The sequence below is a fragment of the Ambystoma mexicanum genome, chromosome 11 (assembly GCF_040938575.1).
Source record: "Ambystoma mexicanum isolate Mex_15411 chromosome 11, UKY_AmexF1_1, whole genome shotgun sequence".
NCBI lineage: Eukaryota > Metazoa > Chordata > Amphibia > Caudata > Ambystomatidae > Ambystoma > Ambystoma mexicanum.
Window position 1 is genome coordinate 828,263,860 of NC_090934.1, and position 25,776 is coordinate 828,289,635.

A 25,776-nucleotide genomic window follows, 5' to 3' on the forward strand; every position below is an offset into this window, starting at 1 on the left:
TCTTGTGTGCGTGGATGTGGTGTCCTTCGGGAGCTGAACTTTGCTGGTTTCTCCCAAGATCACCGAATTGTTGGCCCTGCAGAGGTCAGTTCACCAAGGGAAAGGAGTACTAGCACTAACTTTGTGTAATTTGCACACGAGTAAAAGGCACCAAATTCACAAGTGGAAATTGAAATGCACATAACTTTCCTGAACATTGATGTTTGGGCCGAAGATGCACCAGAGGGCAGTGTAACAACGTTTTGAGTCATTAACACTTGCGTTTTCTTTCGTGACTTAGGTGCATTTTTCTCATGTGTAAATGGTACATCTGAAGTGGGTGGTAGTTTTGCTTTCCTTTAGTCACTCAGCCACTTGTCTTAAGTGTGTTTTAGACATCCCTGGGCCTGAACATTCTTAGGGCCTGATTTACAAACATGTTCTCAAAGGGACTTTCCCATGTTAAAACATGTTTGTAAATCAGGCCCTTAGTAATTTATGAGTTGTGATCCCCACTGGCCTTGGCTATTTTCCACTTCCCTCTTCTAGCAGTCCAAGGTTATAATTTCGGTTGCTTGAAAACTCCACTTTGAACACACTTTAGTAATTGCACACATTGCATGTGTACTGTGAAAAACATATATTGCCACTAACCAGGAAAACAACGTTGCTGCGGTGGTAAAGTGCTCTCGCCACACTGATGCGCTGGCGCTGCCCTCCAGACAGATTAATACCCTGCAAGAAAATCATGATATCAATATTGTGAGTCTTCTTAAAATAGTCCATTAATCACACAAACTATTGAATGTACATAGATCTTCAATACAAACATAGCTGAGGTTACAGGAAGAGATTATACAGGACTTCGAGTTACCAAGCCCCCCGCCCCCCTGATTTTTTCCAATTAACCATATGCAAGCAAGCGAGGTAGTGAGTGATTAGCAAAATTTGCAAAGCAGAAACCGCAGACCCTCTCTTGTGCCCATCTATGAGTTCAGCCGAAAGCCCTGGGAAGTGGCGGCCAGCTTCAAATGCTCACTGGCCGCAGAAATTGTCAATTCCAGACAATTTGGTATCCGTCCATGCCCAGGAATGCTTTGCTAATCTCATTAAAAGCATAACTATGTACCTACGTGTTATAGTTGAGTCCATACGCGCTGTGACGCTGGCCCTATGGATATGATTTTATAAAAAGACCTGATACACTCTCAAGGCCTAAATGACTAACTTGATTAAATGCACATGCAAGTAAAAGTAGGTGTAAGTTAGGCATCAGTGCAATTGTAATGCACTGTTATGGCAGTGCAAGGCATTCACAAACAAGCTTGTTACAAACTACCATTGAATAAACAATAGCACAACTAACTGCTCTGTGGAAGCCTTCCAGACAAAATACGTGTTGACAGGAAATAAAAATGATGACTGAAAAAATACAAAAACCGCTGCTGGCTTTATCCGGAAAGTGATAGGACAATGGGTGTAGTACCTTTGTTGGTCTGGAGAAAGTGGTGGTTTGCACCTGTAGGCCCAGTTCTTCGCTTAGCAGACATTTCTATAACTTGTGGCAACAATCTCTGGTCAGGCAGCATCCTCTATCGTTCACTAGGGCAGTCCTTTGCAGGGGCACACTATCTCCAGTGCACGTGAGTTTGCCACAGATCACACCAGCCAGCCTATGTGTTTGGAATTGCCTTAAATTCTGACATCCATAGTCAGATGAGTCATGACCACAGCAAGGCATAGCTAATTGCATATATTAATGGTAAATGGTAACAATTATGGAAGTGAGAAGGAGAGAGTCTGTCCTCCTACAATGTAAGTCCATATTAGAGCAGCAACTAACAATCAGACACACGGTTTATCAGAATTCTCACAATCTGCCACGCCGAGGCCACAGACATACCCCCATGTTCACTGTCAAGGTAATTTATTGCCATCATACAATGCTTAGTGGTGCTTACGATAAAGTTACATAACAATTCAATGGGGTTGGCAGCAGTGGAAAAGAAGAGAATGGGGGTAAATGGGGAGCATGATTTCAAGCGTTGTTGGTTGGCGTTCCCCATGTTTTGATCAGGGCCCTGTGTTAGGGAATTTATGAGCTGTACAGCATTGTCAGTGTGAAGTCGAACAAATGACACTAATGCTTAGAATAGGGAGGTAGACAGAGTGGGTTAGATTTGCTTCGGCCATGAAAATAGTGGTATGGCAGCAGGCGCATGAACATTGGCAGATACAGAAAATAAAGCAGAGTTAAAAGGTGAACGTGAAGGAAAGATTTGTGGTGTGCAGAGCAATATAACATCAGCCTGGGCCTTGAACAAAGAACACTCTTTGCTTGTGCAGGAAAGGGAAGGAAGGGGAAAGTGAGAAATGCAACATTGATAGGAAATTCTGCTAAGCAAAACACTGCTCATAGTTCGCAAAGGGGGCGAGATGTATGCTGGAGGGTTCTGGCACGTGACGTGGCCAGGGGTGACATCAGGGAAAAAGACTGAGAAATATAAAATAATAAAAATCACAGAATCATATGGAGGAGAAGGTTGAAAGAGGGTTTGAAATAGAGAGAGGGAAAAGGAGTGAGGGGAGACTTCTTCTTCTTCTTGGAGAGGGCTGTTCTTTATGGCTGGCGCTTTGACGAGGATCATCTGCCGATCAGTCTAGCTGGGAGTGGGAACTACCGAGGGAGTTCACTGAAGGCCGTGCTTCAGTGGAACTTAAATCTGGCGGAGACAGACTCAGGCATACCTAGCTGCAGGAAGGGAGATTGAGGGTCAAGGGAGGGACGGCTTTCCGAGAGAGGGTACACATTTGGATGGTGAGTATAACTAGACAGGCGAATAAGCAGGAACCCTCTGCAGGGTAATTGGCAATATGTCAGGCTGGACATGAAAGGCAATGCTTCCTTAATCTTTAAGGGAGCAAAAGATTATTGGAGCAGCTGGGTTCAAAAGTCTGGCTGGGGGGGTTTGTCAAGTCACGCAGAGGGGTCCGTAATTAAATGACCGATGCAATGATAACTAATATCTGTGCACTGGAACCTAAATCATTTCATGTTGTTTTGGTAACTTTAGGTTAAAAAAGGAAAACGTGTATATTTGAAATGGCTTGCTGAAGTAAAATGTGTTCTTGCATAGGTGTCTAATGATACATGTTTATTGTAAATGTATTTTTTTATTTTTTTTATTTTATTGTAAAACTTCAGTTCAATATATTCTATCAAACTTCTGTTACATTAATTCCAGAGGAAAAAAAAAGAACTCTCCACTCCATACCAATGGATTATAGACCAAGATCGATGTTCTCAAAAGAAATATAAAATACAAAAGAAATCAAGCTAAGATCAAAAACAGATCATAACAGAAGAAAATAGGCACAGAAAAAGCACAGCTTATTTGTTCCTAACAAGTGGCCTAATTGAGTTGTCTGTTTCTTGCTGATGAAACTTAGATAAAAATCACTAATTGCGAGAAAATGGTGTTTGTCTTTATTGCGTCCAGTGGCTTAATGAGTGTTTAGCAGAAGGGTACAGTGTAAGGCCTGGTAGATGCACTAGCTAAGGTCCTGAGGTATAGAAAGGGGCAAGAAGGAAGGATCAGAATGTCTTCCAGCACCCCCCTCCTGAATATAATAATAATAATAATAATAATAATAATAATAATAATAATTTAGCATTTATACAGCGTTACGAACCCTCGGGTATCTGAGCGTTGCTTATTATTATCTGATTCATGACAATAAGTTCAAGTATCCATAATATACCATACTTCTTAGAGAAAGGAAGATGAGTCTTTCTGATTCATATCAAAAATGATTTATCCATAATAGTTCAAACAAAAAGCTATCACTAATAATCCTTAGTGAGGAAGCAGTTGCCACAATCCACATGTATTAGACTAAAAAAGCCAATGCATTTCGGAAATTATTTCCTTCATCAGGGCGAGTCTCATTGGTGTGGTCAGTGGTGAAAAACAGAACGTCCTGCGTTCATGCCCACTGAGCAGTGGGTTGTAAATGACATTATGCACAAAGGCATGGAAAAAATCCACTCGTGCTTACAAGGAAACCAATCTTGTAATACACAGAGAGAAACGATCCTCCACTGTGCAGCTGCAGGGCAGTGACTCAGACTGCAGTGTCCAGCGTGTGTTGCAATTATAAGTCCGGGTGTCTCCAGACTTGTCACAGCCAGCTCCTTTTCAATTGGATGTATATTCTTTTTTGAAACATTTGATTTTTACTTGAATATTCTGAACATTTTTGAATACATGGTGGTGCCCACTCTCTTCTCTGTTCGTTGCTTATTATTACCCACGGTATGTGGTGCTCATTTATCGACCTCGGAAGGATGAAAGGCTGAGTTTGATATATAGATTGATCTGCAAGCCATCACTCGAGCAGGAATCTACGGTCGATAAAGGGTTGCCAAACCTGCAGGGATTTCTAAACGTGTATGTACCTGCATGTGAAACAAGGCACAGTTGATTATTGCTAGATCTTGCTGGATTGGCCATACCGCTTTAGAGACCTGCAAGGTTTTACCCACGAGCTGGATTAGCCTGGTCTCATTTTTCTAGAATATGTGAGTAAGTATGGTGGATGTAAAAAGCTAAGAGATTTTCACCATGGCCAGCAAGTTTGGGGAAATTATATTTATAGAGAAGCCATTGTGATGATATGATTAACTCTACAACTACAACTATCTCACATTCACACTGCATCACAAATCCTGGAATTTAATAGAACGCCAAGACCAAAGACAAATGTGGCAAATGTGGCAAGTGACAAGGACGTATCCATTGAAATACTTTCCATACCTTTGTCAGTATCTGATACATCTCCTGGTAATGTCTGTAAGGTTTGTGATGGTGATACTCCTGGAACTGTGACTAATGGCATGTTGCCTGATGTGGTTGGGGTCCCAACTGATCCTGGTGATAGATGGGCCCAATGTGGTCAATAAAGTAATTGCTAATCTTAATAGGTCTTTAGGGCACAGACACATGAACAAACTTAACAGGAAACGCAAACAGCGTGCTGTGGGTAAATTGGTGCCAAAGGCCTCAGATAAGGTGGACGGTAAACCGGGCTCCTTCTCTACGACTCGTCCAACTCAGCGATTGGTAAATGCACCCCTGGCTCAAAGTGGCGATGAGGCCCTGGCAAAAAAAAAAAGCTCTGCTGTACCTAAATCTGCAAAGCATGAACCCGAGAATGGTAAATGTAAGGGTCAAAAGGGTGTATGTTCTCTTTTTGGGGCTGTTTACACTAATGACATCCAAACGTTGTATAAACCACACAAACGTCTTTTGCCTAAAGTTGCTGATATAAGGAGTCCGTTAACTTGGAAGATATCCATCAGCTGTTTGATCTTGATTCTTTGGCCCATTCTCCCCGCCTAATCTTCCTTCGCCTGCACACAAGGAGACTATTCCCCCAATCAAGATAACATGCAGATGCACTCTATTGAATACATCTACATGAAGGTGCCTGAAAATGCAGCTCTGCAGCCTATTGACCCTCTTCCTGTCAGGGCAGCTGCACATGCCCTTGAAAATATATCACTGCCGTGTATAATGATTCTGGTACTTGCAGGGCAGCTGCAAGTGATTACACAGTGCAGCATATTCCTACTGCTGATTCCCTTCATGAGGACAGTTCTAATATCTTGAATATCAAGAGGGTCTTTAGATTTCAGGGCTTGCTTCAAAGACATAAATGCATGTGTGCTTGATTCTTTGGCCCATTCTCCCCGCCTAATCTTCCTTCGCCTGCACACAAGGAGACTATTCCCCCAATCAAGATAACATGCAGATGCACTCTATTGAATACATCTACATGAAGGTGCCTGAAAATGCAGCTCTGCAGCCTATTGACCCTCTTCCTGTCAGGGCAGCTGCACATGCCCTTGGAAATATATCACTGCAGTGTATAATGATTCTGGTACTTGCAGGGCAGCTGCAAGTGATTACACAGTGCAGCATATTCCTACTGCTGATTCCCTTCATGAGGACAGTTCTAATATCTTGAATATCAAGAGGGTCTTTAGATTTCAGGGCTTGCTTCAAAGACATAAATGCATGTGTGCTTGATTCTTTGGCCCATTCTCCTCGCCTAATCTTCCTTCGACTGCACACAAGGAGACTATTCCCCCAATCAAGATAACATGCAGATGCACTCTATTGAATACATCTACATGAAGGTGCCTGAAAATGCAGCTCTGCAGCCTATTGACCCTCTTCCTGTCAGGGCAGCTGCACATGCCCTTGGAAATATATCACTGCAGTGTATAATGATTCTGGTACTTGCAGGGCAGCTGCAAGCATATTCCTACTGCTGATTCCCTTCATGAGGACAGTTCTAATAACTTGAATATCAAGAGGGTCTTTAGATTTCAGGGCTTGCTTCAAACACATAAATGCATTTGTGCTTTACCGCTCAACGTTTTTAGATGCATGTCACCAGATACCAAAGTTGCGGGTCATCTCCTCTAGTGATGTTGAGTTGGTCGAGATTCCAGATAATTGCGATTTGGTCACCATATTTGTGCATTTATACCATGACTCTACCATTGACTTCATTCAACATTGGGAGGTGGCTTTTTATAGGTTGGGGGGGTGAATGTTCGTTTGTAAATAGAACAGAGCCAGCAGGGGACCAGCTTAATCAATCTCAGCACAGATTTGGTGTATGGAATTATATGAACAATGGGCTACTGATCTCTCTTTATGTTATGGTATGATATGATAGTTTATTTATATAGCGCCTATACACAATGTGTTTCAAAGCACTTCAAGGCAAGGGAGGGAACAAGGGAAAATACAATGACATTCTTACAGGCCATGAACAGTAAGGATGTGAAATTAACTATCAAACTCGGCCTGATGACATTTCAGATAATGCAGGAGCTAAGACATAGATAAGGAAGGGGGGGGATAGTGGGAAGGAAATGGAAACAGACAGGCGACTACCGTACTAGGCCTGACGACATTTCTGGTAGAAAAGGAGAAAACAAAAGGTGAGGAAGAGGAGTGCAGAAAGGGAGGGGAGGAACAAAACAAGCGACTATCGTACTAGGCATGACATTTCAGATAGTGCTGGAGGGGGTGAAAGCTATGGGGGGGAGGAGACAGGCGAGGTTGCTATCATACTAGGTCCAGGGACAATTCTGATAGAGTAAGTGCATAGAAGAAAGTAAGGGGAGGAAGGGAGGAGATAGGAATAGGGAGAAAGGGAGAGGAGGAGAGAACAGAGAGTATGTAGTCAAAAAGAGGGGAGAAGCAAGAGGGGAGAGCAAATACAATTGCAGAAGTCAGTAGTAACACATAATGTTGCAAGCCTGGGTACAAAACGAAGGTGGGAACACCATGATTCAGGGCCACCATGAGAAAGGGTGACGCACCGTGAATCAATGGAGTGCATAAAAGTCAAATCCAGCATTGGCCACAAGATGGTGATGGTGAAACCAGAATGTATCAGGACAGACTCCTGCAGAAGTAGGCTGGATTGGGGGAGGGGGAGCTGGGTAGAAGAATCAAGCAAAACAGGCAACACCTGTCTGTGAGAAGTGGGGGGTATAAGGGAACATCAGGGGGGGGGACCAGAGGGTTGGGGATGGCATGTGGGGAAAGAGAGACTAAACACATGTTGGTGCATGCTCACCTGCTGTCTGAGCAGGGGTTCAGGCCCTCCGAACATGTCCAAACAGGAATTGCCCTTTTCTTCATCTGCCTGATGTATCCACGGAGGCAAGTGGATGTATTAAAATAATCTTTATTTTATTTCATCGAGCCGGCGCCCCGCACTGCGACAGCCTCCATTCATCTCTCAATCATTCTCCCAACCGTCCAGAACACACGGCACTTCCAACACAAACATTCTGAGGCGGATGCAGGCGAGGAGCCAAGGTTCTAACAAGGTTCCACAATGAATACTACATCACCCCCCCCCCTTTAAAATATGTACAACAAATAAATGTTAACAGCAAATGCAAAATTACAAACGTATAGAATACTCTGAATAAAAGATCCCCAAACATGTGTGATAAAACAAATCTGAAACAACAAACATATCCTAAAATAACACCTAAAGTCAACTTGTCATGACATAATCTCTGGACCAACATGGTGCTCTTCTTTCTCTTGAACTGTGTACAACGTTTTGTCTAGGAGCATCATTTCTTTGTTGCATGTCTACTTCCGCATTTTGTCTGACTAAAACTCTATTGACATTCTCCACACCATACTGAATATACTCATCTCCAAACAAATCAGTCACTCTTCCTTCTTTACCAAATTGTCTAATTCTCTCATGTTTACCTTCCCACCTTCATTTACTGACCCTATCCAAATTCCATACAGCTCCGCCAGCAACTCTAACAGCTCTCCTGAACACATGTGTAACCTTGACCGGTCTGCTGTCCTTAGAGTCACCCTTCCTCACATTACGTCCAATATTAATTCGCACTTTATCTCCTGGCAAGATTCTCAACTTGTGCTCTTCCAGAGATACTCCACGCTTATTCTGATCAACCAAACTTTGTTTTCCACCATGTAAAGCTCTCCTACAATTAACCCATTCTGGATTGAGCAAAGTGTTGGGAGCTCTTCCCCTCATTAATTCGAATGGAGAAACATTCATTCCCCTTTTAACAGACATCCTACTACTCCACACCCTCTGCTTGAGAACCTCGTCCACCGACAAATTATTACTCAAAGCTAACTCCACAGCTTCTACTATCACGCGGTTATATCTCTCCACTAATCCATTTGTTTGAGGATGATATAAAGCTGAAAACCTCCACTCAATCCCTAATCTCTTGGCAAACTCTCTCATCTCTCTACACTTGAATTGAACTCCATTGTCACTCATTATTATTTTGGGAAATCCTTCCCTCCTGCAAATTTGCATTATGAATTTCATAATCTCATGACTATCAATTCTACTCACTGCTTTGACTTCAAGACACCCCGAATAGTAATCCACCAAAACAATTAAAAATTTCTTCTCGCCAATCAACTTTACATATGGACCAACTATGTCAATACCTACCATTTCCCATGGTGCTTCACCCTTACAAATATTGATGGGCTTTGACTTGACAACTTTGCAACTCTTATCACTGTTCTGACACGGCCAGCAATTCCTAATCACTCTCTCTTTCATTAGATCCATACCTGGCCACCAGTATTTCAACCTCACATTGTTCTTCATGCCCGTAATGCCAGGATGACCCTGGTGTGCTTTTTCAATAAGTTCACCACATAACTTTTGTGGGGGAATCAATTTATCTCCTCTGACTAGAAATCCATCTTCTATTGACAATTCATCCCTTACCTCCCAGAATCTCAAACATGCTTCGCTAACTGCCTTGTTTTCAGGCCATCCAGATTTCGTGTATTCACAGATTTGTTGTAGTTCATCGTCTTTGCCCAACTCCTCGATCCAAGCATCCTTGGACGTAACTTCAAATACAACAGCTACCATTTCATCATCTACCTCCCCAACTGTCTGTCTATTTCCCAAAGGCAATCTCGATAGAAAATCAGCTACAACATTCCTTTTTCCAGGCACATATTTCACTACAAAATTGTAATCTTGTAGTTTAAGACTAAGTCTTGCCAATCTCGGCGAGGCTTTGCACATTCCTTTTATCGTGAGAACTTCAATCAAAGGTTTATGGTCCGTCTGAATCACAAATTTGGTTCCCCATAAATATTTCCTGAAATAATTCACCGCCCAAGAACAAGCCAATAACTCTTTTTCAATCACCGAATATGTACTCTCTGTATCTGAAATGGCTCTTGAGGCATGACTGATTACCTTCTCATTAACATTTTCATCTATTTGTGATAAAACTGCCCCTAATCCACTACCACTGGCATCCACTGTGATCTTAGTCATTCTACCAAACTCAAATTCTCCTAATTCCAAGAGTTACAAATTTCTGTTTTTATACAACCTACCGCCTCATCACAGTCATCACTCCATACAAACTTAGCATCTTTTTTTAACACTTTTCTCAAAGGTTGTGTGGCACTCTTAGAATTCCTAACGAACCTGTTGTAATACTCACAAAGCCCAAAAAATGATCTCAACTCATCCTTGTTTTTTGGATTAGGTGCTTTCTTAATTACTTCCATGGTATCTCTTTTGGGTTTGTACCCTTTTCCATTTACAGTATGTCCTAAATATTCTACGTCACTTACTCCAAATTTACACTTGCTCTGCTCAATTTTCAACCCAACATCCTCTAATCTCTTCAACACTTCTTTCAGCCTTTTATCATGTTCCTCCACTCCTTTCCCAAACACAATAATATCATCTTGATATACAAAAGTCCCATTTAAACCTTTTAGAACACACATCATGACCCTTTGAAATACTGCTGCCGCAGATGCTAATCCAAATGGCATACGTTTATATCTATACAGACCATGTGGAGTAATAAAAGCTGTAATATCGCTACAATCCTCGGTAAGTGAAATCTGGTGATAAGCTTTTGACAGATCCAATGTAGAAAACACATCAGCATTTCCAATACAATTCAACATTTCAGATATAATGGGAAGAGGAAAAGTATCAGTTACGACGTTCTTGTTGACATCCCTCAAATCCACACAAATCCTGAGTTTGCCATTTTTCTTTAGTGCAACAACAATGGGACTCACCCACTCAGAAGACTCAATCTTTTCTATAACACCTTCAGACTCCAACAATGTCAATTCTTGCTCGACTTTGTCAGCAATGGCAAATGGAACTGGCCTAGACTTCGTGTGTCTAACCGATACAGCTCCCTTCTTGAGTCGAATCCTGTGTGCAAAATCCTTTAATAAACCCGAATCCGACTTAATTTCGTTTGTCTCTATTAACACATCCTTTCTTTGTTGTTGACTACTGTTAACCAGCAGGATTTGTTCACCAGTACATGGATCCAACGTGATTCTCAAGCCAGCTTGGTCTCTCCATCCTATTACGTTCACACCTTTTTCTGCCACGTAGACTTTGACCTGAGCCCGTCTGTCCTTAAATTGAATGATACCAGAAAACCATCCAATCATTTTGATTCTAGACCCTTCAAATCCACCAGGATTTCTTATGTCGGGTGAATTCAAGTCACTTTTGATACCACGTGTTATTAAACTTTGCCATGTTTTCTTAGTAATAATTGTCCACGGTGAACAACTATCCACCATCACTCTAAGTTTCCAATTATCTAGAACCACCTTGCAACTCGGGCATTTAAATTCTCCTTCCGGGGGTTCATGTATGAAAAACACCCTTTCCTCTTCTGATTCCTCTTCTTCATCCAGGATGACTGAGACTTTCTTCTTCTTTCTACATATAACTGCAAAATGGCCCTTTATGCCACAGTTTCTGCATTTCTGTCCTAGTGCTGGACATTTTGCATAGTGTCCAATTCTGCCACAATTATAACACCTGTTTCCTTCTCTTGGCTGGGCATTTTGAAACCTCTGATCAAATTGTGTTCGAGGTTCACTCTTCGACCAATTTCTTCCCCTACTTGAACTTCCTCTATATTCAAAACTTTTTGCTTTGCTGCCTTTACCCGGAGCGGTCTCACCCTTGTCTTTAGGTCGCAGTGCATTAACTGGACTTTGTTCCTCTTGTTCTTGTGTTATCTTGGTAGTTTGCCATTGCATACTCTGAATGGCCTCTTCTTTTTTGTCTTTCATCTCCTTGGAGCACAATTGACTATGCTCCACCCGTTTAGCAAAGGCTATAGTCTCAGGTAGTGATGGATTGCCAACCATCCATAACCTGTCTTGAACTATAGAGTGAATAATTATTTGGTCTCGTATCAATTCATCAAGAGTGATGCTATTACCAAATTGACAGGTTCGTGACAGGACCCTCAATGCCGAAACATATTCTTCAATAGTCTCATTTTCTTTTTGCACTCTGGTGTAAAATGTATATCTATTTATAGCTACATTAGTTTCCGGAGCATAGTACTTGTCCAATTGTCTTATAGCCCTGTCATGCTCATCAGCATCTCCAGCCTCATCTCTCGTCAACTCTGGAAGTTCTCTAAACTTCCTTTGACCTTCTAATCCAAGGGCATGTAACAGAAGCAGTTTCTTCTTCTGGGATGTGAGTTCTTCCTGATCTACAGCTTGGATGTAATTCAACCAGAATTCTTTCCACTCCGCCCAGACAACTGCTGGTTGACCCGGAGTCGGCAGAAAATTCACTGGAGGCTGAATACTTATGCCTTGCATTGTTGCACCTTTGTACTTTTATTTTGTAACAGTCAAAACCTGGAGTCAATTTTCAGAAAGAATTCTATTTTCTATGACCTTCTCCTGTGGTCCAAAGGTTATTGAAATGGCTGGACTCTGGCTTATTACAGAGTATATGTGGGCTCCAATGGTCAATTCCAATGTGGTGAAGAAAAGAAAGAGAAGAAAATGTATTTTTTTTTTTTTTAAATACTGGGACGAGGATGAAGATGCCCAATCTTCACCCTCCCCAGACTTCCTGGTCCTGGTCACGTGTGCGATCACATGACCGCGGGCTATTAGAGGGTCCTTAAACCCGCAATGTTACGCGTACTGGGAAGCGCGTATACTTGCGCGCTGGGAAGCGATCCTTTCCTGAACTAATCAGCAACTCCGCTGCACAAAAGGAGCCGCTCGCAACTTCCCGGCACCTCCTGTAGGCCTCTCCACAGTCAACACGAACAACGTAGGCCGCGTTGGTTTGGAGCTCCAGCTCTCCTTCTATAACCCAACGTGGGCTCGCAGGATGCCGTATCCTCGTCGCCAAATGATGCATCCACGGAGGCAAGTGGATGTATTAAAATAATCTTTATTTTATTTCATCGAGCTGGCGCCCCGCACTGCGACCACCTCCATTCATCTCTCAATCATTCTCCCAACCGTCCAGAATACACGACACTTCCAACACAAACATTCTGAGGTGGACGCAGGCGGGGAGCCAAGGTTCCAACAAGGTTCCACAATGAATACTACACTGCCCTTCGCATCGGACGCCTGAGCGAGAGATGCCCTTGATCTAAGTGTTAAGAGCAGGAAGGAAGAGGCAGGGCTAAGAAGGTGGGTGGCGCTTAAGCCAGGTGACCAAGATCCACTTGCACCTGCTCCCCATCTGCAAAGGAAAAGAGGCTGGAGGGCTACTTAAGTAGAGAAAAAGAGTGGAAACCAGGAAGGGACCAGGTGGGTGGGGCTTGCTAAGTGGGGAGAAAGAGTGGCAACCAGAAAGGCAGCAGGTGGGTAGCGCTTAGGCCAGGTGACCAAGATCCACTTGCACCTCCTCCCTATTTGCAAAGGAAAAGAGGCTGGAGGGCTTCTTAAGTAGAGAATAAAAGCAGAAACCAGGAAGGGACCAGTTGGGTGGGGCTTGCTAAGTGGGGAGAAAGAGCAGCAACCAGGAAGGCACCACGTGGGCGGGACTTAGGCCAGGTGCCAAGATCCACTTGCACCTGTTCCCAATCTGCCAATGTTCACAGCGGTCACCTACTAATAGGGTTGCGATTAACAACAATGGATCTAGATCAGTTCACTTCATGGACGCCCCTATTGTACAAGAGGTGACTAAGCCGGTTGACTGGTCCTGGTTGGCTGGTTTCCTGCCTAGCAACTTTAATAAATGCCCCTGGTTGCAGTCTTAAGCTTCTTTCATGGAACACACAAAGATTTGTACATCTATTTGAGGAGGATGATTTTTTGCAGTAACCTGTCTTTATGTAGGGTCATTGCCCTTCAGGATACTTGTTTGACTGATGAAGTGGTACTGGGTGGTAGGATTACCATCCAGAAACCTGCTCCTAAAGGTTGTTTTGGCCACCTAAAGAGAGGTGGGCTTCTTATTAGTTATAACTGATCCATTACTCTAGAAAGCCTCAATGTAAGCTCAGACTGTGTGTTGGCTAGCCGTTTATCTGGTATACTTGCTGATGGTCAATTATTAAGGTTTATTATTACTAATTTGTATGACCCTCCTGGCCAGAACCATACTAGGGAATACAAATCTATTGTTTCTGGACTAGTTACTTTTCATCGTACTAGTTCTCAATTTCTGTTGATAGGGGATTGTAATGCTAGAATTCCCCCTCCCATCCCCGGAATCTCTATTGTCCTGATTCTGTGTCAGATTCTGATCTTTTGCAGAGTAAAATGGATTGTCAGGGATTAGGATGGGGTAAATAGTTGGGTACAATTGATTTCTGCATGATGAATGGAAGATGTCCACATGACACTCCAGGTACATTTACTAGAGTGTCTGGAAGTGTGGCTTCTAACATAGACTATGCATTTTGCTAAGATACATTATTTCACAGGCATCTGGACTGGTTAATTCTACTTAGAGAGGAGAGAGGCCATTACCCCCTGCTTGTGCTGATGGACCTTGCAATTACTGATTCTCTTATATGTAAGTCTTGTTATGTTGAAATAAACACTGGCAAGCATGGGATAAGTTGGAATTTTTCCAATTTGCAGTTGGTCAATCAACAGCTTGCGGTTCTTGGACCCTGGGGCCAAAGAGGGCTGTGTGGAAATAATATGGGGATTGGTGCAACAAATATAAACCATCTTACCGCAGATTCCCTTGTCTGGAATTTGGAGTGGCAGGCTGATAATCAGATTTTATTCAGAAAGTGTGTCCTCGATATATACCCTAAATTTATTACAGACTTACTAATGGTTTTTCCTAGTGTTATTTTCAGTCAACATAAGACATTTGTCACAGATTCTCATAGGCATAGTTATTATGAAGGGATATGTGAGGCAAAGAGAAGCTTTCGTAGTGATCTTCGAGCTACTGTCTCCCTCATTGTTGAGGGTCTTGCTTTGGCATGTCTTATTAGAGCTAGGCAGAGGCTTTATTCTATCTGGCTGAAGCAACATCGTAGAAAGCTGAAATTAGAGACATGACAAGCTCTCACCTCTGCTATTCAAAGTAATAATCATAGACTCTTTTGGCAGTTCATTCCAACATGGCCTAAGCAATCTCTAATGTTGCTGAACGTCTCCTGAGAAGAATGGGAGTTTTTCATTAAGAACAATATTGGCAAAAAATCTGTCACTTCCCTTGATCTTGATTTAACAGAGGTGATTTGGAATTTCTCTCTGACCCGTACTGACCTGAGTAAAATCATTAGCTCTTTAAACAACTCTTGTGCCTCAGGATCTGATAGCATCTGAAATACCTGTATTAAATTCAATCCTGTTTGGTGGGCGAAACTGCTGTTCTATCTGATTGCCTCTATTAGCCATACTAGTATTATCCCCCTACTTTGTGGGAAAGTATTATTGTCCCTGTTCACAAAAATAGCTGGACTCCCCTGCAAAGCTCTTCGCAAGAGTGTTACTGCTGGAGCTCAGTTTTCGGGCTATATATGCCAACCCCATTCCTATCTATCAAACTGGATTCATGAAAGGTTCTGGCACACTGACTAATAGTCTGACATTAGTTGATCCTATTCAATATTCTTAGTCCAGTAGAAAACAGTACACCTATTCAGTTTTCGCTGACTTTAGTGCTGCTTTTGACACTGTCAGTCGAGAGAGATTGTGGCATAAATTACACATTTGGGGATTCCCAGTGGTCTGCTTAAGATGCTCATCTCTCTATACTCAGCGACTAAAGTCAAGGTTATGCTATCTCATTCTGGGGCAACTACGAATCCCATTGATACAAATGTCAGATTAAAGCAAGGGTGCATTCTTGCCCCGTTGTTATTCAATCTTTTTATTGGAGATTTACCTGAGGCACTGTCGATGGCAAAGGTATATCCACCCTGACTTGTGACCTTTAGGATCCCATGGCAAAACTATGCTATCTTGAATCGTCTCCTGATTATTAAAGCTATGTTTTTTTCACTAGTAACTTCAAGGCAAATAGGAGTTTTTTCTTGAAGCTTAGTGACCACATTGTTGAACAAATAGTACCCTATGAGTACCTTGGTTTAACATTTGATCCTTGGCTAAAATGTGAAGCACGTGTATGTAATGTAGAGGTGAAGGCTTGTCAATTCACAGGAAGCATAGTCCATTTTGCTATAGAACATGCTGGTTACTCTTTGATTTCTCTTTTTAATTTGTAAAAATCCAAGATCTGGCCGAGGTTTGGGCCCTGAGATATGCCCATAGGTTGAGCAAATTGGAGAAGCACTGTTTAAAATCTATACTTAGTTTACTGCTCTCCACAGCAGAACGTGTTCTGCTTCTATCTCGGTTGAGTATGGCACATAGCGCATTGATTGTTAATAACGTAAATGTATACTACAATGGGCTGTTATTCAAGGCACCAGTAATGGGATGCTGGAACATTACGATCAATAGATTGCATGGGGAGGTTTCCATTTGGTTCTTACAATTTATCTGCACCCCATCTGTACATTCATATAATAAGCTCAAAGCTATCCATAAAAGGATGATTTACGACATCGACCAGGAACAATCATTTGTTGATCTGGCTACTAAATCCATGGCTCATGAATTTGTGGTTCAATATATGAGGTATTCAACGATTCGTGGTTGTAGATTGTGTGAGGGATGTGATCTAGAATTGGTCAAACATTTGATTATGGAGTGTGAGGCCTTGAATGATATTAGAAGGGTCTCTCTATTAGCACGTTGAGCTGATGCATGGTGTGGGAATTTGTCTACATTACGGTACACCTATTATGGGGGGAATGATGTGGGATTAATTTATCATTTGACTAAACTGTGGGGAAAAGTGTAATACATTTTAAAAATCTTTTGCTGCTACAGATTGCTCTTAATTTATTGTGTTCACCATATTTATGTAATTTTATTGTATTTTTTTTATAAAGGATTGTTATATGGCGTTTTTGTACAAAAAACTTTTGTTAAGCTGTACTGTACTATTTTTAAATAAATAAATAAATGGCAAGAAGACTAGGTATATCGTGGAAGTGTTGAGATTTATTTTGCAATATGTCATCAAATCGGTGGCAATGGTTTGAGAGAATTGTGTATGCGACTTAATAAGGAGTCTGGTATCTCTAGCATAATGTACAGCTATATTTCCCATCTAGTAGCTAGCTTAGTGATTCCATGAAGATACTTAATACAATGGGTGACATGTAGATGACTGAGGGACTCTGAAAGCAAGCCAAATGATCCCTAGTAAAATACCCCTTTATTTTCTTTGGGTAAGAAATGATATTGAACTGAACTTTGAATGGTGAACTCATTCTTACCTTGCTGAAATCACGTCCATGACTGGAAGCCAGTAAAATATATGGGATATAACGTACGGTATAAGGACATTGCAAGTCACCAAGGAGTTATTTTATAAGGTCACAGAACTCAGAGGTGACTTCCAATATCATTGTATGCATGGTAAGAGGTATTTTATTGCTTATAACACACGGGCACACATGGTCATCTTCTTGAATACCTGTCCTCTATCTGAATCTAATGTAAGAAATGTTCCATTTTCTGATGTATATGTAGTCGATGTACAATCTGTCTGTATTTTTAAAACAAGCTAATACAATGAACGTTTTCATTTTGTGCTTTAAAAGAAAGTAGTAACAAGCAGATTCTTGCACACGTGTATATCTCCAGCAGTGCACAAATGAAACATGTCACCATAAACAGCCCCTTGTCAATTAAAGGCTATAAAGTGTCACAGAATTTGTTTTTACAAGCAAGGAACTTGAAGATATTGTCATTTAAGATCTGCAGTGACAGCTGGATTTGTGGTCTCTGCTGGCTCACGCAGCAGGCATTGTGACAACACAACGAAGCGTAATAACTGATTACGCAGCACTTCTGAAGTCATTTTATAATAACAGGTCAGTTGTGCCTGCTGGGCTACTGCACACTGGTGAGGCCCAATAAGGCCACAACATGTTTGGGGATGCTTGTGGTCTCTTGCAGAAGGGATGTGACCTAGCAGTTTCGGCTGGCCTGCCCCTTTGGGGTGGGACCAAGCCTGATTTGCATATGGCCTTTCTGCTTTTGTAATGGCTTGGCGCGCACTCAGAGCAAGTGGCTCTGTAAGTGGCTGTTTGGCTGGATTCCCTGAAGCCTTTGGATCATGCCTGATGCACCGTTAAATTTGGTATGTCTTCAACGAGTTGAGAAACGGAATTATGAACTGTTATGGACTCTGAGAACTATGTTAGATAATTTAGTGTCCTTACCAACAAGTATAGTGTCATAAATATTTTTTATTTCATTTTTAGGCTTTTCCTCCGCCCATTACCCAGAATCCTTCAATAGGTGTCGTGCGCGCCCTCCTGTGCGCGTGCGCAGAGCAAGTGGCTCTGTAAGTCGCTGTTGGTCTGTTCGCTGCTCGCAGCGCATCATGTCAGCCAGTCAGCTTTGATAATTTCGTAGGTAAATTGTGTTGGTAGGCACACGTTTAGTCCGTGTACCATCCTGGTTACTCTTTCCCGCTAGAGCGATCCAGGCAACGTGGGGCATCATGTTGCACGCTCGCCTGTCAGCTCTACAAAGGTATAACTTGGATACTATTCGTATTGGCATTGTGAACTATCGGTACTGTCAACTGTGTATCGTGTCAGTAGTGAAGAGATGTTATGCTCATGCTAAGAGAGAAAAATTCATTCTGTTTTTTCTGGTGGTTGTTTTCTTGCTGTAATGCCATCTAATGTAAACTGACCAAGGGTAATATTCAGCCACGCTAAGTCATAACGACTGGTCCAAGAGCAGCAGTATTAGTACTTAGCTAATTAAATTACAGCTAACCCAAGTTACCCCCTACATCGCAAGGTGAGCTCAAATACGGACGACATGGTGTGTGAGCTGGCCTCTCACAAGGCGTTACGTAAAGACACATTTGTATACCAAAAGTGATTTCTCACCCACAACAAATGCCGATTCCTAGCAAACAAATGAGGGAATATTATACAAAATTGCTTCCATCTGTTTTACAGACTTCCTCCACAACGGTAAATATGGTAAACTTAGCAACAAAGGATAGATTGATAATCTCACGAATTAATTGGGCTGTGTCAGCTCTAAACTGATAAGCAATGTCATTTGTGGAAAAACAGGTATGACTTCGGTTGCACCTGCTATCTCGGTGGAAAAAGTAATATTGGATATGGTGTCTGTAAAACCCGATGATTGCCCCAAGTCACAACCATTAGAGACTATTATAAATTACTTACAATCGAGACTAATATTCCTAATGTTGTGTGTAATGTCCACACATAATGCATTGGTTCACACTGAGACCTTTGGTTTGTTTCCCACAGTTGACAGCAATATTGATCTTGTTAATTCCCTGTTAGATGAACTTGACATTGAATATATGGGAAATAACAAGGAAATGTCGTTTGTTGAGGCTATATCAACCGCTTACATGTCACCACCAATAGCTGTGCATGCTCCTGGCTGTGGGTTGCATAATAACGACCAGCGGGAAACCCCGTTTTTTAAGTTTGAGTCTAATACAAACTTTATTGATGTGAAATGTTCGGCCAAAGTTGATGATCGAAAGAGTCACACAACCATGCCAAAGTGTGTTGATAATGGCATTCAGAAGGGTATGCAAACAAAAGATGTAAGTGATGTAAATACAAGTCTAAATGTGAGTCCTAGTGAGGTGAGCATGACTTCCGACGACATGTTCAATGCGTTCGAGAATCATGCTTACCTCATTGGTGGCTAAATGTGAGCGTTTAGAAACTAAACTTGATGTACAATCTTTACTGATTCACAAAAGTCTAAGGTCAAACAATCGTTCTGTATGCCATCGAAGTACAAGCATGTCTTTAGATCGCAAGCAAGAGCTTAATATAAATAACATCCCACCGTATGGCACTAAGGCAGCTGGGGGACATCCCGTGAAATATGAGAAGGTTAGACCACCTCCCGTGCATCCCGCCTTCATGTACATTAGGAAACCCTGTTTACGTAAAAACAGGCTACCTTTAAAAAAGAAAACTGCTCTAAGGCTAGTTAGGTTAGTAAGGTTAGGTGGAGGTTAGTGCTGAGCAATCTAAGAGTCATGCTCACGCCTTGCCTGTACCATCTATTGGTGCCTTAAAAACCAATGGCACGATGGCCAACAACACCAATGTGCAATGTGAAACGCAGAATTTGTCTAAGACATTATAACACTCCCAGTCCACTCTGACTTATTTATGGAATCTTCTGAACGGCAGCAATGGGGGACAGAGAAATCCTAAAATCAATACAACTGTGGCGAATGGGTGGCATTTTAAGGCTTTGCAATTACACCTGATTTTTTGTGATGGCTCGCAACTTCCACTAAATCGTAGTGCTGTTCTGAGCATGTCTCCGTCCATTGTACCACTTAGGGCTCTTTCTACCCAAGACATTTGGTTTGTCGACCAAGTTGAAATCAAAAACCAATATATAACGAATATATGCTTCCACTCCGAGACTACCCTAAATTACATTATGGGACATCAAGTTGAAATATTGAGGCTGGGATACACAGTGACAATAGTGTCTTTCCCATTAATTGAAATGTACCCGCCCAAGATGGGAAATAGCTGTCCAAACAAACCGTCACCAGTACCTATAAGTGTTCAGCCAGTAGCAGGTAAAGAAGCTAGTGTTCTTAGGAAGCCTGCGGTTTCCAATGGCTCAATTGTTTCCAAGATGAAAGCAATTGAAATAGCCACTGTTGATGATAATCCTCCTGGTAAGGCAAGTAAAAGTACTGTGCCAGATGGGTGCTGGCAATGGCTCCCTGCAGCGTTTAAACCTTATTTTATAGAGGAAAATCCATAACACTGATAAATGGGCATTAATGGACCCATGGAATACAAGGCGACACATGCATTTGTTTGAGGAGGAGGATCTGTTATCTACGTTGGATTCCTTTCTGGTAGTAGCCATACAAGAAACATGGCTCACGGCAGAAGTACAATTTGATGGGCGTTCACCAAGTAGCATCCCAAGGGCCTAAAGGGAAACCTAAAGGTGGCCTTTTGGTAACTGTGAAAACACCATGGATTATAAGTAGGCTAAATCAATCTACTATCAATGTATTGGGTACACAGCTTACCCTCGAAAAACTGTGATCATTCTGATTAATATGTATGATCCTCCAAAAATGGTTGGAAGCAGAGAGAATCTCAAGGTAGTGGGTGACATGTTACAGCAGTTCAACCATCGTCATCCCATTTGGTTGGTGGGTGATCTCAACGCAAGGATTAGTGCGCTTCCAGCCCAAGATCAATGCAACAATGGGAACTTGTCATCCTCAGCAGTTGAGATTAAGTGTAATAGGCCCGGGGCCATGTGGCACAGGCAGCTGGCCTCCCATGATTTGATTGAATTAAATGGGTTAACTCCTGGTGATGCGAGCTTTGCACCCACTAGGATTGATGGTAGGTCAGCCGCCACCCTGGACTACGTGTTTGCCAACCGTAGTGGTTTAGACATTATTAAGGACATTAGTGTCGTTAGTCACCTTCCCTTATGTTCTTTATTGGCATAGCTTAATGTGAGATCGGTAAGTGCTGACTGTGATGCCAATGGCCAATTATATCTCAATGAGGGTTGTAATCGTATACATTGGCATCAATAAAACTTAGATTCTGCCAATAGGGTCGTTAATGATCTCGTCCCACAATTTACATTAGAAGGAACTGGTGGAGCCAATACAACTATGATGGATACCATCCGTATGCAGGTTCTGATGAAGTGAAGGTACAAAACCACTATAGAGAGATCTAATAAATTAGGATCCCAGAGGAAAGGAAATGACAAGTTGATCAGTTTAGCGAAAAAGAAGATGCGTAATGAGATAGCGCACATTATTCGTGATTTGCAATGTTAAAAAGAGCTATAGACAATGGCTAAAACAGCACAAACGACGAGTGCGAGATTGAGCAATGGAAAAACATTGCTAATCTAGCATTTACCAATAACACGATGGGATATGGCAGATATTGCAAAATGAAAAAAAAAGAGACATATCAATTCATTGCAACCCAGAAGACCAATGGAGTGCGCACATTAAAGCTACCCTTGGTCGCTGCGAGGGTGCAAATGATATTTTTCAACCTATTGTTGAAAATGGAGCCAGAACAATGGGCAGCGGCTCTCCATTTACTAGTTACACAAATTGGTAACTTGGTGAAGAATCCCAAGTCATGGACTACAAGTCATATACTTACAGTATATAAAAAAGGCGCCTGGGACAACCCAGCGAATTTTCGCATGTTAGCTATGCTAGACATCTCTTCAAAAATTATTGCTTGTGTGCTGCTAGTTGAATTAAATGCATGGATAGCGGAAAACAATATATTACCTCCGAACTAAATAGGTTTTAGATCTAAAGCAAGTACTGCCCATAACCTATTAATCTTGACATCAGCAATAGAACATGCATGGCAGCGCCAAGAACTTAATGTCTACTGCGCGTTCATTGACTTCTCTGCAGTGTTTGATTCGGTGATGAGAAACCGTTTATGGCAGAAGTTAAGTGCTTGGAACATCCCCAAAGGCTTGTTAAAAATGCTGATGTTGCTTTATTCTGATACCCATGTCCGCCTACGTCTGAATGCCACAGGGACACTATGAGCAATGTTGTTCACTAGTAGTGGAGTGAAACAAGGTTGCATTGTGGCGGCAACTCTTTTCAATCTGTACTTGGCAGATATGGATGAAGGATTTGGAATCATTGGTGCCAATCCAGTGAAGTTGGGAACCACTGTGATTGGCTGGCTTGCCTATGCCGTTGATTTGTTGATAGTAGACTCTACACCTACTGGACTACAGCAAATGCTTGATGCCCTTGCCGTTTACTCCTCTTCCAATGGATTGACCATTAACATCGAGAAGAGTAAGGTAATGGTTTTCCCAGCTAAAAACAAAAACAAGAAACATGTATGGAAGCTGTTAACAGTACGCTAGAACAAGTACACACATACAAATATTTGGAGAAATGTGGGATACTCTACGCATGCCATATTAACAATTTATACTGCTAAAATCAGAGCCATACTGTTATAGGCAAGAGTAATATGGGGCCATAAATATTGTGAATGCCTAGGAATAATTCTGTGGATTTTTTTTACCTTGAGTTTGACCTGCCAATTGTAATGTTGGCATATACTAGTCAATGGGCCTCATTACGGGTCGGACAGTCCGGAATTAACAGTGGCAGTAAACCCGCCGCCACTGTTAATTCCGGACCGCCCGATCCCGAGTCCTGCAGGCGGGAGGTGATCTTCCCGCCAGGTCTGACCTGGCGGGTTGAACACCTCCCGCCTGCTGGTGTACGTAGAAACACCAGCACTATCACGAGATGGTGCCGGTGTTTCCACTTCCCCATTCCCATTGAGTCCTGTGGGACTCAATGGGAATGGGGATTAACACCATTCCGCCTCCGTGACTCCCAGGACACCGGGGCTGTAATGCCCTCATAATTCTGGGAGTCACGGAGGCGGAATGGTAATACGAGTCTGGCGGTAACCAGGCGGTTTTACCGCCACGGTTACCGCCGGACTTGTAATGAGGCCCAATGTGTCATATTCTTTGATAACTTGTGTAAAATACAGAATGACACCATTATGGTTACCTAAATCCAGGCATTTTTTAGACTTGAGGGCAGTTCGATTATTGGCACAGTAGGAATACTTAAACATTCCAAAATGGGAGGGTGCAGCTTTCCGGTCAAAGCTGCTCAGCTATGGAACTCCCTACCCCCAGCCTTAAGGGTAGACCAAACCTACCCACACTTTTGACTCAATATCACCAAGTGGTTTAGAGAAAATGACCGATAAACTATTGTCCCTACCACTACCCACATTGTACATATTGTTGCATCCTTGCAACTTACTGCCTAACCGACTACTCAGCATCTCTGTACATTTAACCTAGGGTCTGCTGTAATTTGCTGCCCTGCCAAACGGCCGCCCTCTCGGCCTGTATATAATGTTATGTATCTAGTACCTGACCGCTCTGTATTTGGTGACTTTTATTCTTGCTGTATATACTTACTGACTACTTCCTTATTGTACATTATGCTCTTGTATTGCATGTACTTGTACAGCACTGTAACCTGTAAGAGATATTCAATTCAACACTACTGCTAAGTCAACGCCTAGTATGGAATACTGAATGAAAAACCTTATTGATATAACTTTATGTCCAGTTCATGAGTTCTGGATGACTACCCCTGTATAACACCCCTCTCTTAGAATCCCCCTGACCCCACTGAGCCAAGAAGTAGGTTTGTTTTGCAAATTTAAAAGATTTATTTGAAAAATTAAACAATTTATAGATATATCACACTTTGATAATAAATTAATAATTGATAGCACACTTAGGCATATGAGCAGTAATCAGCAATAAGCAATCCTACAATAGCACAGTTCTGGTGACTTCTGACTAGGAACAGGGGAATAAAGTATCAGAGAATGCTTTATGGTTTCAATGAATTGCACAGATGAAAAAGAATGCAGCACAGAAATCGACTTGGTAGGACTTTACTAAAAGACAATGTAATCACTTTTCTTTGAAAATTCACTCCCCCCTTTATGCAATATAAGGAGATGGAAAGGAGAGCACACAGTTCTCAGGAATGCAATCAAATGTAATTCAGTTCACCCCAGCAAGCTTAGACTACAGAAGTTTGAAACACAGGCCCAAAATGCTTTTATATGTGCTGGCAATGAAGTGAGGAATATGCTGAACATGGTTTTAATTCCCTTTAGGAGGTTCAGGGTGAGTGAAATATACTTGGGATGAGTTCAGGCTCACTTTAGCAAGGATCTAGGAGCAACTAGCAGGTTAAACGAATTTTTGGCAAAGGAAAGCAAGGAAGCTGCTGTTTTCACACGTGGCTGGATTTTTAACCAAATCGCGAATCGCGGCAAAATTCGCGAATGCGTGAATCACGATTACGGCAAAAGTATGAGGTTCTAAGCTTGTTGGAAAGCTGAGATTCTAAGCTTTCAGAGGAAAGTTAAACCAAGTTCCTAGCCCAAACGGTTCCAAAGATATGAACGATTTTGTAAAGGTCGTTTTTCGAATTTAAAGTAACTCAAATTGACAGGTGACAGCTTTTAAAAATGACAGGTGACAGCTATGCGGCTGCAGAATTGACAAGTGACAGTTAGGAGGCAGTTCTACTTAGATTAAATAGATTGAATTATATCACTGGAAACTAAGAGATTTGGTTTCACACCGTCCTAGCTGTACTCACAATGTATTTGGAAGGTCTAGGTCTCACGGATTGGGTCAAGATGGCTTCGGTTCTGGTTTCGCCCCGGACGGTCTCTGCGCACAGCGTCTGGTCTCTGCTCTGCTGGTCTGGTCTGACACTGCTCCTGGCCCGGCTCCTGGATCTCTGGGTACAGCGTCTGTGCACAGCTCCTGGATCTTTCTGCACAGCTTTCTCTGGACCCAGCGCTGATCTGCATGGCTCCTGGATGCTGCTACCGCTGTTAGGTTTGCTGGATGCTGAGGCCTGCTAAGAAGAGTTCTCAGTTTGTGCCCTTGCTTTGAGTTCTGAATCAAGTTCTTTGGAGTTTTAAAGTCTAAGTGTTGGATCTGGTATCTTCTGGATGTTGTGTGGTCCGGCAGAGCGCGTTGCAGCAACTGGATTTGAATGTCTCTACCTGTCCCAGCAGTCTCTTTTTATGTGTTTTGAAAATGGGTGTGTGCCTGGGCCTAGCTAAGCCTGCCCCTCTCTACTTGTCATTGGACCAATTCTCCCCTCTCCCATGACTGGGAGAAGGAAATGTGAGTCAGAGTGATGCTGTAGGTTTTATGGGTCAGAGGATCCTCCCCTGGTCAGTTTGCCCACAAATCTATATTTGAT

At 42.2% G+C, this 25,776-nt stretch overlaps 1 protein-coding gene across 1 annotated transcript in view; it reads right to left on the minus strand.

Annotated features, from left to right (window-relative positions):
• ABCC8 (ATP binding cassette subfamily C member 8) overlaps positions 1-25,776 on the minus strand; it is a 1,583,626-nt gene that overhangs the window by 467,264 nt on the left and 1,090,586 nt on the right. The window contains exon 23 of the mRNA XM_069623778.1: positions 634-714. Coding sequence (XP_069479879.1) covers positions 634-714 — 81 coding nt within the window. The remainder of the gene's footprint in view (positions 1-633; positions 715-25,776) is intronic.